Source organism: Hordeum vulgare, chromosome 1H, assembly GCF_904849725.1.
Source record: "Hordeum vulgare subsp. vulgare chromosome 1H, MorexV3_pseudomolecules_assembly, whole genome shotgun sequence".
NCBI classification, from domain to species: domain Eukaryota; kingdom Viridiplantae; phylum Streptophyta; class Magnoliopsida; order Poales; family Poaceae; genus Hordeum; species Hordeum vulgare.
The window spans coordinates 128,842,232-128,855,930 of record NC_058518.1 but is presented as its reverse complement, the minus strand read 5'-3'; the positions used below and the strand labels follow the sequence as shown (position 1 = coordinate 128,855,930).

General features: G+C 43.4%; 1 protein-coding gene across 5 annotated transcripts; it reads left to right on the top strand.

Annotated features, from left to right (window-relative positions):
* Positions 1 to 694: 694 nt before the first annotated feature.
* Positions 695 to 5,168, top strand: LOC123426972. 5 transcript variants are annotated; one of them, XM_045110896.1, is made up of 6 exons: positions 695 to 1,209; positions 2,440 to 2,524; positions 2,618 to 2,690; positions 3,860 to 3,951; positions 4,082 to 4,201; positions 5,005 to 5,168. In XM_045110896.1, exons 2-6 carry the CDS (start codon positions 2,515 to 2,517, stop codon positions 5,046 to 5,048), a joined length of 339 nt encoding a protein of 112 aa, XP_044966831.1. In that variant the 5' UTR covers positions 695 to 1,209; positions 2,440 to 2,514; the 3' UTR covers positions 5,049 to 5,168. The 5 variants fall into 5 exon arrangements, 2 of the variants coding, with proteins under 2 accessions (XP_044966831.1, XP_044966836.1); XR_006622350.1 differs by having other exon boundaries at positions 696 to 1,209; positions 2,608 to 2,690; positions 4,051 to 4,201; XM_045110901.1 differs by lacking the exon at positions 2,618 to 2,690 and having other exon boundaries at positions 697 to 1,209.
* The last annotated feature ends 8,531 nt before the right edge of the window (positions 5,169 to 13,699 follow it).

The following is a 13,699-nucleotide window of genomic DNA, read 5'->3' as shown; positions in this document are numbered from 1 at the left end:
TTTTTGCACTAGTAGTTGTACTATAAAATTGCTAGTGATGGTGTCAATGTTTTTGGATTTGAAGGGTGTTGCTCCCTCAGTCACAAAAAAAGTGTGGATGGAGGGAGTATTATTTAGTCACCGTGCTTGGTATATATGTATGGCTAGCTTTGCATTTTATCATAGATGCGTTGCAATAACATGTCTTTATTCCTGAGAAAGAAGAACTTGTAGGTACGATGCCAAAGGAGCCGGGGGATCTTTCACCCGGACTCCCAGATGATGCGTGTGACCCCGATGATCGGCATGATTGGTCTGTGCGCCACGACGTACAACCTCAGAGCCTGACAATGCACCTTGTCCGAGGAAACTTCGCTGTTTTGCAAGAGCAACGATGTGGACTCTGCTGGTAAGATTTCTGTTCTGATTTTTCTGAGTATTGTATTGTTTGTACACTTGCAGTAGCTCTTGGTAAGCTTTAGCAATATTATCCTTGTATGAACCTCATGCTTTAAATAATTTCTAGAATTTCCTATTCTTTGAAAAGAAAAGTCACCCACAAAAAAAGAAAGTAATTGAACAGGTCTCGCTAACAGTATTCTGAATGTTGTTCTCTTAAGTGAAGCTAAGTATCAGTTTATCATTCTTGTCAGTTTAGAATACGTTATAGAGTCCATTCTCTGTCTTATGGCTCGGTTCAGTTATAATAGTACAATAACTCGTCATTGTAGCAGCCTTAGCAGCTCTACCTCGAGGGCAACGCGCTCGCCGGCGGCCTCGAGTTCCTGGAGGCCCTGGTGATCCGCGACATGGGGCAGATCGGGGTTACCGTCCCGAGAACCCTCTCGGGGCTCACGCGCCTCCAGCAGCTCTACCTCGAGGGCAACGCACTCGCCGGCGGGGTACCCGGGAAGGTGCTGTCCAGGATGAGCTCCCTCCGCTACCTCTCGCTCGCCGGCAACCGGCTGGAGGGCACGCTGTCGCCGGAGCTCGGGGACGTTCGCGGTCTAGTCCGAGGAGCTCCTCGTCGCTTCTGTGGCTTAATGACACGGACATTCTCTCTTTTGCTTCGTTGTTCATTTGTGATGTTGTGCACTGCAGTAGATAGGAATCCAGGGGAGAAGTGTAGGAACTGGGCATCGAGGACGTGACGCCGGAGCGGCTGTCCGGGCTCATCAGCGGCTACGCCGGCCTCGTCGACAAGGTCCCCTCCATGAAGGCATTCCACTGGTACGGCACCTGCCCTCACCGCCACCAACCCCCACTGTCAGTTCTTGCACCTCCTGCCTGTGCCGTCCCTCTGGTTTGCTACTGCTGTGGCTGCCGGGGTTGCGCCTGGTAGGTGCTCGACGAATTGCCTGCCTCGGATGTCATTCTTCCCTGTGCGGCTGCTAGTTTGGAAGGCCATGTGATCGCTTTAAAATGACGGATTCAAGTAGTAAACCAGCTATTTCTCTTGGATCCAGGCAGGGGAACCAGTCTAGTCATTCAAATCAGCACAGTCAAACTAAAAACTAAAGCTGATTCAGCTAATAGAAAACTTACTCGGGGAAAAATCACAGCACCCTTCTTCCGATTGCAGGTTGTTTGATGCGTGCGTCCGACCTATTCATGTCGATCCTAGCTGAGTTGCTTTGCTAGAACTACTGTCTATAAAGATTAGTGGTTGAGCTGAGACGCATTGCCCGTGGACGTGGAGTGAGTTTTCTGTAAGATGCGATTGTTGATGCAGCTAGTACAGTAGAATTTAGAAGCTGGACGTAGTTCTTAGTTCTTGCTGTATTTTGGAATGAAGGCACCTGCTGATACATTTCTATTGATGGAAAATTCAGAATACAGCAGTGCAGAGATATGGCCGTCCTTCAATGAACCTGCCCAGAATTTCAGGACGCGGATTTTTTTAGCTGTGTTGTGGGTCATAAAACGTGCTTGTTCTGCATCCACAAATGGTCCGACACACGTACGTACCACCCCCAATCAGAAGAAATTGCTGAACGTCTGGTTACACAATGCTAGCCCAAAGAAGTTATTGTAACAGTATCATGCATGATCCCTGGACTATATTGAGAGTTTGGTACCAAGGGAAATGACTGCAGGGCTTCGGCTCCCAGACAGCATGCGTATTACTGCGGTGAAACGAAAAATGTTTTGAGATATGTGTATACAAAGCAATATCAGCATGTGGTGCTAGGATGCCATCAAAGATGTTTGCTGGATTTATTATATTGCCCTGTATTAGAGCTGTTTTTCGACTGCAATTTCTTCCTTCCTAAGACTATACATTCACTTCCACACGACCATGTATATTTTATTAGTCAGTGTATATGCTGCAAGATTGTTACCATTGGATATCACTTCATATGCAATGAACATCTTTAGTATTATTAGTTCTGCTAATTTGATTATATCTCAAACGTTACTGAAAATGGTTTAATATGTTCTTTTACTACTTGTTTACAGGTGGTATTGTAGAAAGGAGACTAATGTTGATTCCTGCTATTAGTCTCACCATTGGCTCCCTTCAGTACAGTCTGGATGCCCAGAGGTTTGCTCTTCTTGTTCATTTTGTAGTACTACTTTACTCTTCTCACTAGCAAAATAAACCCACCCCTTGATAACGCTCACCAGTTGAAAACAGAACACTGTCTAGCTGAAGAGGATAACTGTGATTGGAACTGCACAGATTTGGCACAGCAGATTGATAGAATTTGGTAATGACCCAGCTGATATTTTACCGTAAAGTAACAAAATTGCCAAACATAAACTAAACTAGGGCTCTTCTTGTTCATTTTGTAGTACTACTCTTCTCACTGACAAAATAAACCCACCCCTGATAACACTGACCAGTTGAAAACAAAACACAGAACACTGACTAATTGTGATGCGAAGTTCAGGTAATTGAAACAGCAGCTAAATTGATGAAAATAAACTAAATTAGGGCTCTAATTTAGTTTTTGGCTTTCTAATTATAATTGCTGAACATAAACCAGGATCCCATTCACTCATAGGATAACAGTGATCACACTGACTAATTGATGGCAAAAGAATAAGAGTGAAGAATCGATCGTCCTGAGCCTCCCAGCGGGGCACCAGACCACTTGGTGGCCTCTGCCTTAATCTCTCTGTGCTGTGCTGCGGTTCGTAGCACCATTTTTTCGTTTTCGTTTGATGGTCCAACCCTCTCAACCACCGTTGTTGCCGTCGGGAAAAAACTGACTGCGACCGGTGCCGTCAGGATAAGCTTCAGGCCAGGTTATAAGACGTGGATTTTCGTCGTCGTCGTCTTGGGGTGGTGTCGCTATCCACGGCACGTCCGTATGTGCGGCATTTTTGGGCCGACGGGGTTGGAATATGATGACAGTTGATGCCATTAGACGGAATTCCTGCTCCGCTATCAGTTACTTTCTGAGCTGGACACTTCACTGTTTGTGTTGTATTGTAGGCAGTTCAATACTTGGGTGTACTGTACGTGCAAATGAATGCACAGCACACAGCACAGTGGTTGGTAGAAGTAGAAATGGTCTAGCTTGGTGTTCACTGGCCGTACGCACGCTGTCCGTCGCTGCCGATCCCACCTGCAAATGGATCTGCGCGCACCTGCCCGGCCGGGCACGATGATCTCATGCCCTTCTTCAGTGCCCTGCTACAGCGCTCCCACCATTACTATAGTCGAAGTTGCATGGTGTACTTATATTTCTCTTATATTGTTTCCATATTATGCACTTATGCTTAGTGAAAACTGACAACAGTCAATAACCAGTGAGAGTACCTTACTATATCATGTCCAATAATAATTACTATAGTATTTGATGCTGCCTTCTTTTTTGACATGCTGAGTGCCCCCTTCCTATGGCATGATCATAATTTGTCGATGCATTAGGAGTCGAGTTGGGTGGGCTTCCAAGGAGAGGAGTATCCCATGCATTAGGAGCCGAGCTGGCTGTGCTTCCATTGAGAGGAGCACTCCTGAAGGTTTCAACATTTTTTATTTATGCAGTTGTCCATCTAGAATGTCTGAAAGTGTAGCTCTCTTGTGATATCAGCTGACGCCAGTGACATTTGCCATTACAGAAGATGATTTTGTCCTGTGTCATGCTTCTAGGAAAAGTTCAAGCTCATACGAGCCAACGACGATGCTACTGTGTTGGATGCTCTCTCACTCAGCACCCCCAAGATCAGACTGCTTCGCAGCTTGACAGTCGAAAAGAAGAACTCTGTTCAGGTACATATATTCGGTAGTAACATATGGAGTCATCAAATATCTTGTGGCATGATTGCCCAGTGGGCAAGACTGACCGGCAAAATCTACTAAAGCAGAAAGGGTGTGTTGTTTGGATTACAGGCCTTAGTGGTACAGGTAATTCAAGATTACCTAGGTTGTGAGGTGTGCTTCATGAAATACGAGTGCATTTTTTGAGTTATTCAAGTATGGGTCATTCAACTACATTTTTTGCCTACAGACCGGTATATCTTACTTTAGATTAATCATTTCAGCTTCACACAATTAATTAAGGCCAAAAGGGGTCAATTTTAGGACTCTTCATAATTTAGCTGTCATTTTTTTTGTATTGTTATTGTTCAGTCCATCTTTATAGGTTACATCATATTAAAGTATTAAATTCATCACAAAATAACTTCCAAGTGCTGAAAGGGCAACTCTTAAAATTGCCAAGAGTAAAATAATCTCATGCAAGTTTTTGATCGGAGTCACTCATGTCTTTTGAAGTCAGCGAGGGATCCCCTTATTTCCTCTCGTGCTACTTCTGGTTCATATATTGCATAAAATTCGGAGATTTCACTTGATACAAGTGGAACATCTGGAATTTTGTGCGAATACTTCCTATCATGTGAATCAGTGGTAGTTGGTTTAATTGGCTAGACTCAAACTTCTCTCATCTGAGTTCACAAACATTTGTCGCTTCAAGGTTTCCGCCATGGATTGCTTGTTTTTGTGCCTTGTTTCTATTCTTGATCTGTATCTTGTAGCTCTTAAAAATATGGTTGTTTCTTCTACATGACCTCCAGGCCTAAGAAAGTTGAAGTGCGAAGCCTTGAAGACAATTGTGTGAAGCTCTACTTATCCAAGAATGCATATTATATATTGTAATAATAGACATATCTGCTTTGTAACAGATTGGAAAAACTGTAATATACTACCTTCGTGTTAATTTGATGAATTTCACATGTTCTTTCTGCTCTATTTGAAATATTCATATCGTATGCGATTTGAAAATGTGTGAAATGAAAACCTGACTAGAACTTCTTGACATATGGGACAAATTATGAGAAGAACATGACAAGTGGGACCTACACACAAAACTGAAATTCAAAAGGCCAAAGCTGAAACTGGACCAAATGTATTTGGGCATTAAAAGGCCAGGGCCCAAATTATAATGATACAAAAAAATTCGAAAAAAACTAAAGTGACTGTAAATAGGCTAAGGCCCAAAAAGAAGCCCAATAAGAAAAATCCTAAAAAAATAAAATCGGCCCATGTGATCAATTGAAATGGGTTGGGCTGATTTCAACCATGATGTTTTGATTTCGTCATAATTTTGCCACGTAGGACTGGGTTTGATTGCCAACGATGATTTAGGATCGTCGTAAAGGTTACGACGATCCAGGAATCGTCATAGAAGTTACGACGATTTCGATCAAAACGTCGGTGTTGTTCATTTGTGACGCTCCGTTTTCGACGCTTGGTTTTTCGTCGTGAGATCGTCGTAAATTAAAAACCGTGACGATGTAGCGACGAAAAAATAGCGTCATGTATTAGCATATTCCTTGTAGTGACGATGTGTGCCTCGCTGCCCCTATTGTTAGTGGGAGAGGTCACCGCACGGTATGAACCCAAAAGCAAGCACTTCTCCCATTGCAAGAATCATAGATCAAGTTGGCCAAACAAAACCCACAACTCGAAGGGAATTACAAGGATATGAAATCATGCATATAAGAGATCAGAAGAAACTCAAATAAGATTCATAGATAGTCTGATCATAAATCCACAATGCATAGGATCTCGACAAACACACCACAAAACAAGATTACATCGGATAGATCTCCATGAAGATCATGGAGAACTTTGTATTAAGATCCAAGAGAGAGAAGAAGCCATCTAGCTACTAGCTATGGTCCCAAAGGTCTATGGTGAACTACTCACGCATCATCGGAGAGGTCATAGTATTGATGAAGAAGCCCTCCGTATCCGAATCCCCCCTCCGGCAGGGCACCAGAACGTGCCCTAGATGGGATCTTGCGGAGACAGAAGCTTGCGGCGACAGAAAAGTATTTTCGTGGATCTCTCCTGTAGTTTTGGATTTTTTGGGAATTTATAGGCAGAAGAGGTAGGGCAGACGAGCCACAGGGGGCCCATGGTGTGGGCCCCCCTGGTCGTGCCTAGGGGGCTTGTGGCCTCCCCTGGTGGCCTCTGCCTTGGTTCTCACGTCCCCTGCGTATCTTCTGTTCCGAAAAAAATCTTTTTGGAGGTTTTATTCCATTTGGACTCCGTTTAATATTCTCCTCTGAAAAGGGTCAAAAACATGGAAAAAACAGGAACTGGCACTTGGCACTGAGTTAATAAGTTAGTCCCAAAAAAGATATAAAAAGCATACAAAACATCCAAAGTTTGACAAGATAATAGCATGGAACCATAAAAAATTATAGATATGTTGGAGACATATCAAGCATCCCCAAGCTTAACTCCTGCTCGTCCTCGAGTAGGGAAGTGATAAAGAATGAATTTTTGATGTGGAATGCTACCTAGCATATGTGTCCTTTGTAACTTCTTTCATGTGACATGAATGTTTAGATCCATAAGATTCAAAACAATAGTTTGCTATTGACATGAAAACAATAATACTCCAAGCAAACTAGCAAGGTAATCATGAACTTTCGAAATAACAAGGCCAAAGAAAATTATCCCTACAAAATCATATAGTCTGGCTATGCTCCATCATCCCCACACAACCAATTTAAATCATGCACAACCCCGGTATTGGCCAAGTAATTGTTTTCGCACTCTTACTTTCTCAAACCTTTTTCAACTCTCACGCAATACATGAGCGTGAGCCACGGATATAACAGTATAGGTGGAATAGAGTGTGGTGGCGGTTGTGAGACAAAAAGGAGGAGATGGTCACATTAACTCGACGTATCAAAGGGCTATGGAGATGTGATACGTCTCGGTCGTATCTACTTTTCCATACTCTTTTGCCCTTGTTTTCGACTCTAATTTGCATAATTTGAATGGAACTAACCCGGACTGACGCTGTTTTCAGCAGAATTGCCATGGTGTTGTTTTTGTGCAGAAATAAAAGATCTCGGAATGTCCTGAAAATTTACGGAGATTTTTTATGGAATAAAAGAAAAATACGTGCGCAAAGATCCACCGGGGGGGGGCGTGCCAGTGGGCTCGCGGCCACCCCCCTAGGTCGCGCCGTGAGGGCTTGTGGGGCCCACGTGGCACCACCGCCCCAAACTCAGCTCTATATCTTCCGTCTCGCCTGAAAAAACATCAGAGAGAAGGTTTCATCGCGTTTTGCGATACGGAAGCGCCGCCACATCCTGTTCTTCATCTGGAGGGCAGATCTGGAGTCCGTTTCGGGCTCCGGAGAGGGGAAATCGTCGCCATCGTCATCATCAACCTTTCTCCATCGACAATTCCATGATGCTCTTCATCGTTCGTGAGTAATCTCATCGTAGGCTTGCTGGACGGTGATGAGTTGGATGAGATCTATCATGTAATCGAGTTAGTTTTTGACGGGGATTGATCCCTAGTATCCACTATGTTCTAGATTGATGTTTCTACTACTTGGCTATGCTTAATGCTTATCACTAGGGCCCGACTGCCATGATTTCAGATCTGAACCTATTATGTTGTCGCCAATATATGTGTGTTTTGGATCCTATATTGCAAGTTATAGTCACCTACTATGTGTTATGACCCGGCAACCCCGGAGTGACAATAGACGGAACCACTCCCGAAGATGACCATAGTATGAGGAGTTCATGTATTCACCACGTGTTAATGCGTTGGTTCGGTTCTTTATTAAAAGGAGAACCTTAATATCCCGTAGTTTCCATTAGGACCCCACTGCCATGGGAGGGATGCACAATAGATGTCATGCAAGTTCTTTTCCCTAAGCACGTATGACTACATACAGAAGACATGCCTACATTAGATTGACGAACGGGAGCTAGCTACATATCTCTCCGTGTTATAGCTGTTACATGATGAATCACATCCGTCACACTCATCCATCACCGATCCACTGCCTACGAGTCTTTTACTACTGGTTCTCGCTATGTTACTTTGCCTAGGCTTGTCCCTTGCTACAAGAGGGATTGGGCCACTTTGCTGTTACTTGTTACTTTGTTGCTGCTGCCACCACTGTTCCTTGCTACTCCGCTGTTACTTGTTGCAAGACTTTGTTGGCGCTAACATCCCGTCAACAGGGCCTTTTCTGGCGCCATTACTGGGAATTGTCAAAGATTTTTCTGGTGCCGTTGCTATCATACTACCTTGCTACTGATACTTTGCTTGGAGACACTAATCTTCAGGTGTGGTTGAATTGATAACTCAGCTGCTAATACTTGGGAATATTCTTTAGCTTCCCCTTGTGAGCGAATCAATAAATTTGGGTTGAATACTCTACCCTCAAAAACTGCTGCGATCCCATATGCTTGTGGGACATCAAGGCTTTTTCTGGCGCCGTTGCCGGGGAAGCACAGCTATATTCTCTGAGTCACTTGGGATTGACGTGTGCTGATCACTATGAGGAATCTGAAAGATCCAAGAACTAAAATCTTGCCTTCCACTACGAGGAGAGGTAAGGAACTGCCATCTAGCTCTGCACTTGATTCACCTTCAGTTTTTAGTAAATTTGCAACATCACCTCCTGCTAGAGATCTTGATATGCCGTCTGTGCCTGATGATGCTATGCTTGATACTATGCCTGATGATGCTATGCTTGATACTATGCCCGATGATGCTATGCCTGATACTACTTTGCCACTAGCTGCCCTTGATGCACATATTGCTAGAGTTGCTGCTAGACGTGATGATACTTCTGAAACTGCTGATACTATTGAGGTAGAACCTGCTACTATGCCTGAATTGCCTGATATGCGTGATACGCGCTATGTTATGGAGGGAGAGATAGCTGAGGACTTTCTTGCGTGTAAGGATAGCTATGATGTTGAGAAATTACTGCACAAGTGGAAAGAAAAATCTCTGAACGCTAGGATGAAATACGACCCAAAGTTTGCTACTTCGCCTATCTTTGTGACCGATAAGGATTATGAATTCTCTGTCGACCCCGAGTTAATCACTCTAGTCGAATCTGATCCTTTTCACAGTTATGATTCTGAAACGGTTGTAGCCCATCTTACCAAAGTGCACGGTATAGCCACCCTATTCACTAGTGAGGAAAAGATACGCCACTACTATATGCTCAAGCTGTTTCCTTTCTCGCTAAAGTATGATGCTAAGACCTGGTTCACTTCTCTTGCTCCTGGTTGTGTACGTAGCCCCCAGGATATGGTCTACTACTTCTCTGAAAAATATTTCCCAGCCCATAAGAAGCAAGATGCCTTGCAGGAAATATACAACTTTGCTCAAGCTGAAGAAGAGAGTCTCCCACAAGCTTGGGGGAGGCTCATCCAGCTACTGAATGCTTTGCCTGATCACCCTCTTGAGAAGAATGAAATACTTGATATCTTCTATAATGGACTTACCGATGCTTCCAAAGACCACCTAGATAGTTGTGCCGGTAGTGTTTTTAGGGAACAAACCATAGTACAAGCTGAGATTCTACTGAATAACATCTTGTGCAATGAGAATGCTTGGACTATTCCCGAACCACCTCCTAAGCCAACTCCGAAGAAAAGAGGTATTCTATTCCTCAGTCCTGAAGATATGCAAGAAGCCAAGAAATCTATGCGAGAGAAAGGCATTAAATCTGAAGATGTCGAAAATCTACCACCTATCGAAGAGATCCATGGTCTCGATAACCCGATACAGGTAGTAGAAGTAAATTCTCTGCGTAGGTTTGATGAGAGTGATATTCCTTTTGATAAACCTGCTAGCTTATGCCTGGATGAATTTGATAACTTTGTTGCTGCTACACCTAAGAGTCCAAATGATGTCTCTGTCCCCGATGTTGAAACACAATCTGGTGATGAACATGAGCCTAATGATGATATCAATAGTGATGTTCATGAAGATGCTCAACCTAGCAATGAAAAGGATGTGGAGATTGAACCTGATCTTGATAACCCACAACCTAAGACTAAGAGATACGATAAGAATGACTTCGCTGCTAGGAAGCACGGTAAATAAAGGGAACCATGGGTTCAGAAACCTATGCCGTTTCCTCCCAAACCATCCAAGAAAAAGGATGATGAGGATTTTGAGCACTTCGTTGAAATGACCAGACCTGTCTTTCCGCAAATGCGTTTGACAGATATGCTCAAAATGTCTCCGTATGCTAAGTACATGAAAGATATTGTGACTAATAAGATGAGGATGCCTGAGGTTGAGATTTCCACCATGCTCGCTAATTATACCTTCAAGGGTGGAACTCCTAAGAAACTAGGTGATCCCGGTGCGCCCACTATACCTTGCTCCATTAAAGGCAACTACGTTAGAACTGCGTTATGTGACCTTGGAGCCAGTGTTAGTGTTATGCCTCTCTCTCTCTCTTTATCATACACTTGAACTGGATAAGTTGACACCCACTAAAATCTCTCTACAAATGGCCGACAAATCAACCACTTTCCCTATCGGCATTTGCGAGGATGTGCCTGTCGTGGTTGCCAATGTCACTATCTTAACAGACTTTGTTATCTTGGATATTCCCAAGGACGATGCCATGGCTATCATCCTCGGAAGACCCTTTTGAAACACTGCAGGGGCTGTTATAGATTGCAACACCCAATGTCACTTTCCATGTCAATGGTAATGAGCATACGGTGCACTTTCCGAAGAAACAATATCGAGTACATTGCATCAATGCTATCGAAAAAACTTCATCGATTCTTATTGGGAGCTTTGAATGCCCTATTCCTCGTGTCAAGATGAAGTATGATTTGCTTGTTGGGGAGATACACATCCCCATTGAGGTGACCTAGTGACTATTCGAAAATTCTCCATTCTCTTTTGCGATTCAAAAAGTTTTGTCGAGGGGATTTGATCAACCCCATTGACGGATTTATTTCGATGACCATGAGATGGATGAATCAAGGAGTCACAAACCTATGTTCCAAGTTTTCACTTTCGGTTGCTTCGAAGAAAAATGATAGGTTCAGTTTAGTTTTCCCCTTTTTTATTTTACCGTCCGGTAGAAAAGTACCCCAAAAATAGAAGTTCTCCGAACGTCTTGAAAATCAAGTATTATTTTTTCTGGAATTTTTGAAAATTCTGAGACAAAGAGCTTGTCTGGGGGCTGTACCAGTGGGCCACAAGCCCTAGGGGCGCGGGCACTCCCCTGGCCGCGCCACCCAGGCTTGTGGGGCCCACAGGCACCCCCTCCACTCATTCTTGCTCTCATGTGGTTCTCCTACCTCTAGAAAAAATCGTTTCGCAGCTCAGACCCGTGTTCTTGCTCCTCTTCCTGGGATTTTCATCTCTTTGCTCAAATCACCGTTCTTCGAACAGTTTTGGGGAAATTACTCCTTGGTAAGTGACTCCTCCATTGGTCCAATTAGTTTCTGCTTTAGTGCCTTATACTCCGCGTATTGTTACTGCCTTATACTCCGCGTATTGTTACTGCCTTGGTGACCCTATTCTTGAGCTTTGCATGCTAATTTTAGCTGGTCCCAAGTAGCTTTGATGCGTAATATGGTCTCTAGGCACTTGTGGGAGTAGTTGCTACTAGTTTAGTAGAACCTTGTTCACTTTTCCTTTGGGTCACTGAAAATTTTAGAAAAGGAAGATGTTGAGGAGAAACTTTCATGGTGGTTCCTCAAGCAAGAGAGGTCCCCGTCTTGCGATTCGAGAGACTGATCCTTACCAACCTAGGGACGTGCAGGTACAACCATGTGAATGGCCTTCTGATGAATTTATGATTGAGGCAGGTTTCAAAGATGAATTTGATGCACTTGTTCATAACGTCGGACTCGAAGAATTCATCTCCGATAATGTGAATAGTATGTTGCTCTCACTGCCTCTTTTGTTCGTAGATTCAAGTTTTCAGCTGGCCGTGAGCCATCGGTACTGTTTGATCTCTATGATAAATCTTATACCATGGATTTAGAGGATTTCAATAGAATTTGCAAAATACCTATTTGGGGTAGCCTCAATGATCCTTCTAAATCTTCGGTTAGAGATTTTTGCTCTGGTATTACGGTTGGAGAAACTAGAGACATTACGCAAGCTACCATGGGGAGTATTCATTTTCCTGCCTTGCATTATTTTGCCCTATTCATAGGCAGATGCATTAATGGCAAGATTGAGCATTGTCACCTCTGCGCACCCGACCTTAGTATCCTTAAGAGTGCAGTGACAGGTGGCAGAAGCTTCAACATGGGTGCTATTATAGCAAGGAGGCTGAATAAGAATGCTAATGAAGGGGATTTCTTTGGTGGGATCTATGCCACTCGCATAGCAAATTTTCTTGGAGTACCCATCCGCGAAGGAGATCCCCCGCTCCATACAACTTTCCTTGACCGCGTCTCTTTGACACACTACCAGTTCCTTGAGAGGGATGACGAATCCCTCCTATACCGTTTGATATTTAATCGGCAGCGTGTTTTCCATATTACCCTTCCTGCTCCTGCCTTCTTTGACTTTCAGGTAAAACGAAGATATTACATAACCATAGGAGAGGCAGAGGAGTATGAGAGGGAGGCAAAGGCTGCTCGTCTCCGTGAGGCAGCTATTCAGGCAGTGGCTGCAGCGCTCCCGTATAACCCCCATTATGATTTTGGGTTTCGCCAGGACCATCCATGGGAGTAGACCAACTTAGGCCAAAAGCCTAAGCTTGGGGGAGTACGTGTTTCTCTTCGACTTTACATTCTTGCTTATGCTTTCACTTTGTTAGCCGGTGTTCACACTTTGCCAATGTATCATCCATGCTAGTTTTATTTTCTTTTTCTCGTTTTTGTTTCGTTTGTCTGTCTAGTTTGAGAAAAACCAAAAAGATTTTCTTTTCTTCTTTTGCTTGTTGGGAGCTTTCCCGTATAAATAGTTTTCTTTTTCTTTGGGTCAAGGTAGAAGATAATGGTTACAATGTTTAGTGGCTCTTGCATGCATACCTGTTTAGCTTTCAAAGAGCCATATTACTTTGTCTTCTCCTTTGTGTTTGCATGCAGATTCCAGTATAGTCCAATGCACAAGCACGCTTATTATTGTTCACATCGTTCGGTCGTACAAGTGAAAGGCAATAATGACGATATATGATGAAGTGACTGAGCCTGGAAAAGCTGGTATGAACTCGATCTATTTTGTTTTTGTAAATATGACTAGCTCACTGTTCCTAGTCCAGCTTTGTTGTGAGAGAAACATGTTTGCAATGACAACTTACAGATCATAGTTGCTTATGCCATGCTTACTTAGCTAGGAGCTTATAATGGTTTGTCTTGGTTGCCAACATGAATGCTGAGATGACTATGATGTAGTATGATAGGATGGTATCCTCCTTTGAATGTTTCAAGTGGCTTGACTTGGCGCATGTTCACGCATGTAGTTGAAACAAAATCAACATAGCCTCTATGATGATCA

What these genes read in the sequence shown, in the direction of transcription:
- LOC123426972 (XM_045110896.1), top strand. An exon ending in CAGCAGATTGATAGAATTTG is followed by an intron (nt 2,691 to 3,859) that starts GTAATGACCCAG and finishes TCGATGCATTAG; the next exon opens with GAGTCGAGTTGGGTGGGCTT. An exon ending in TGAGAGGAGCACTCCTGAAG is followed by an intron (nt 3,952 to 4,081) that starts GTTTCAACATTT and finishes TCATGCTTCTAG; the next exon opens with GAAAAGTTCAAGCTCATACG.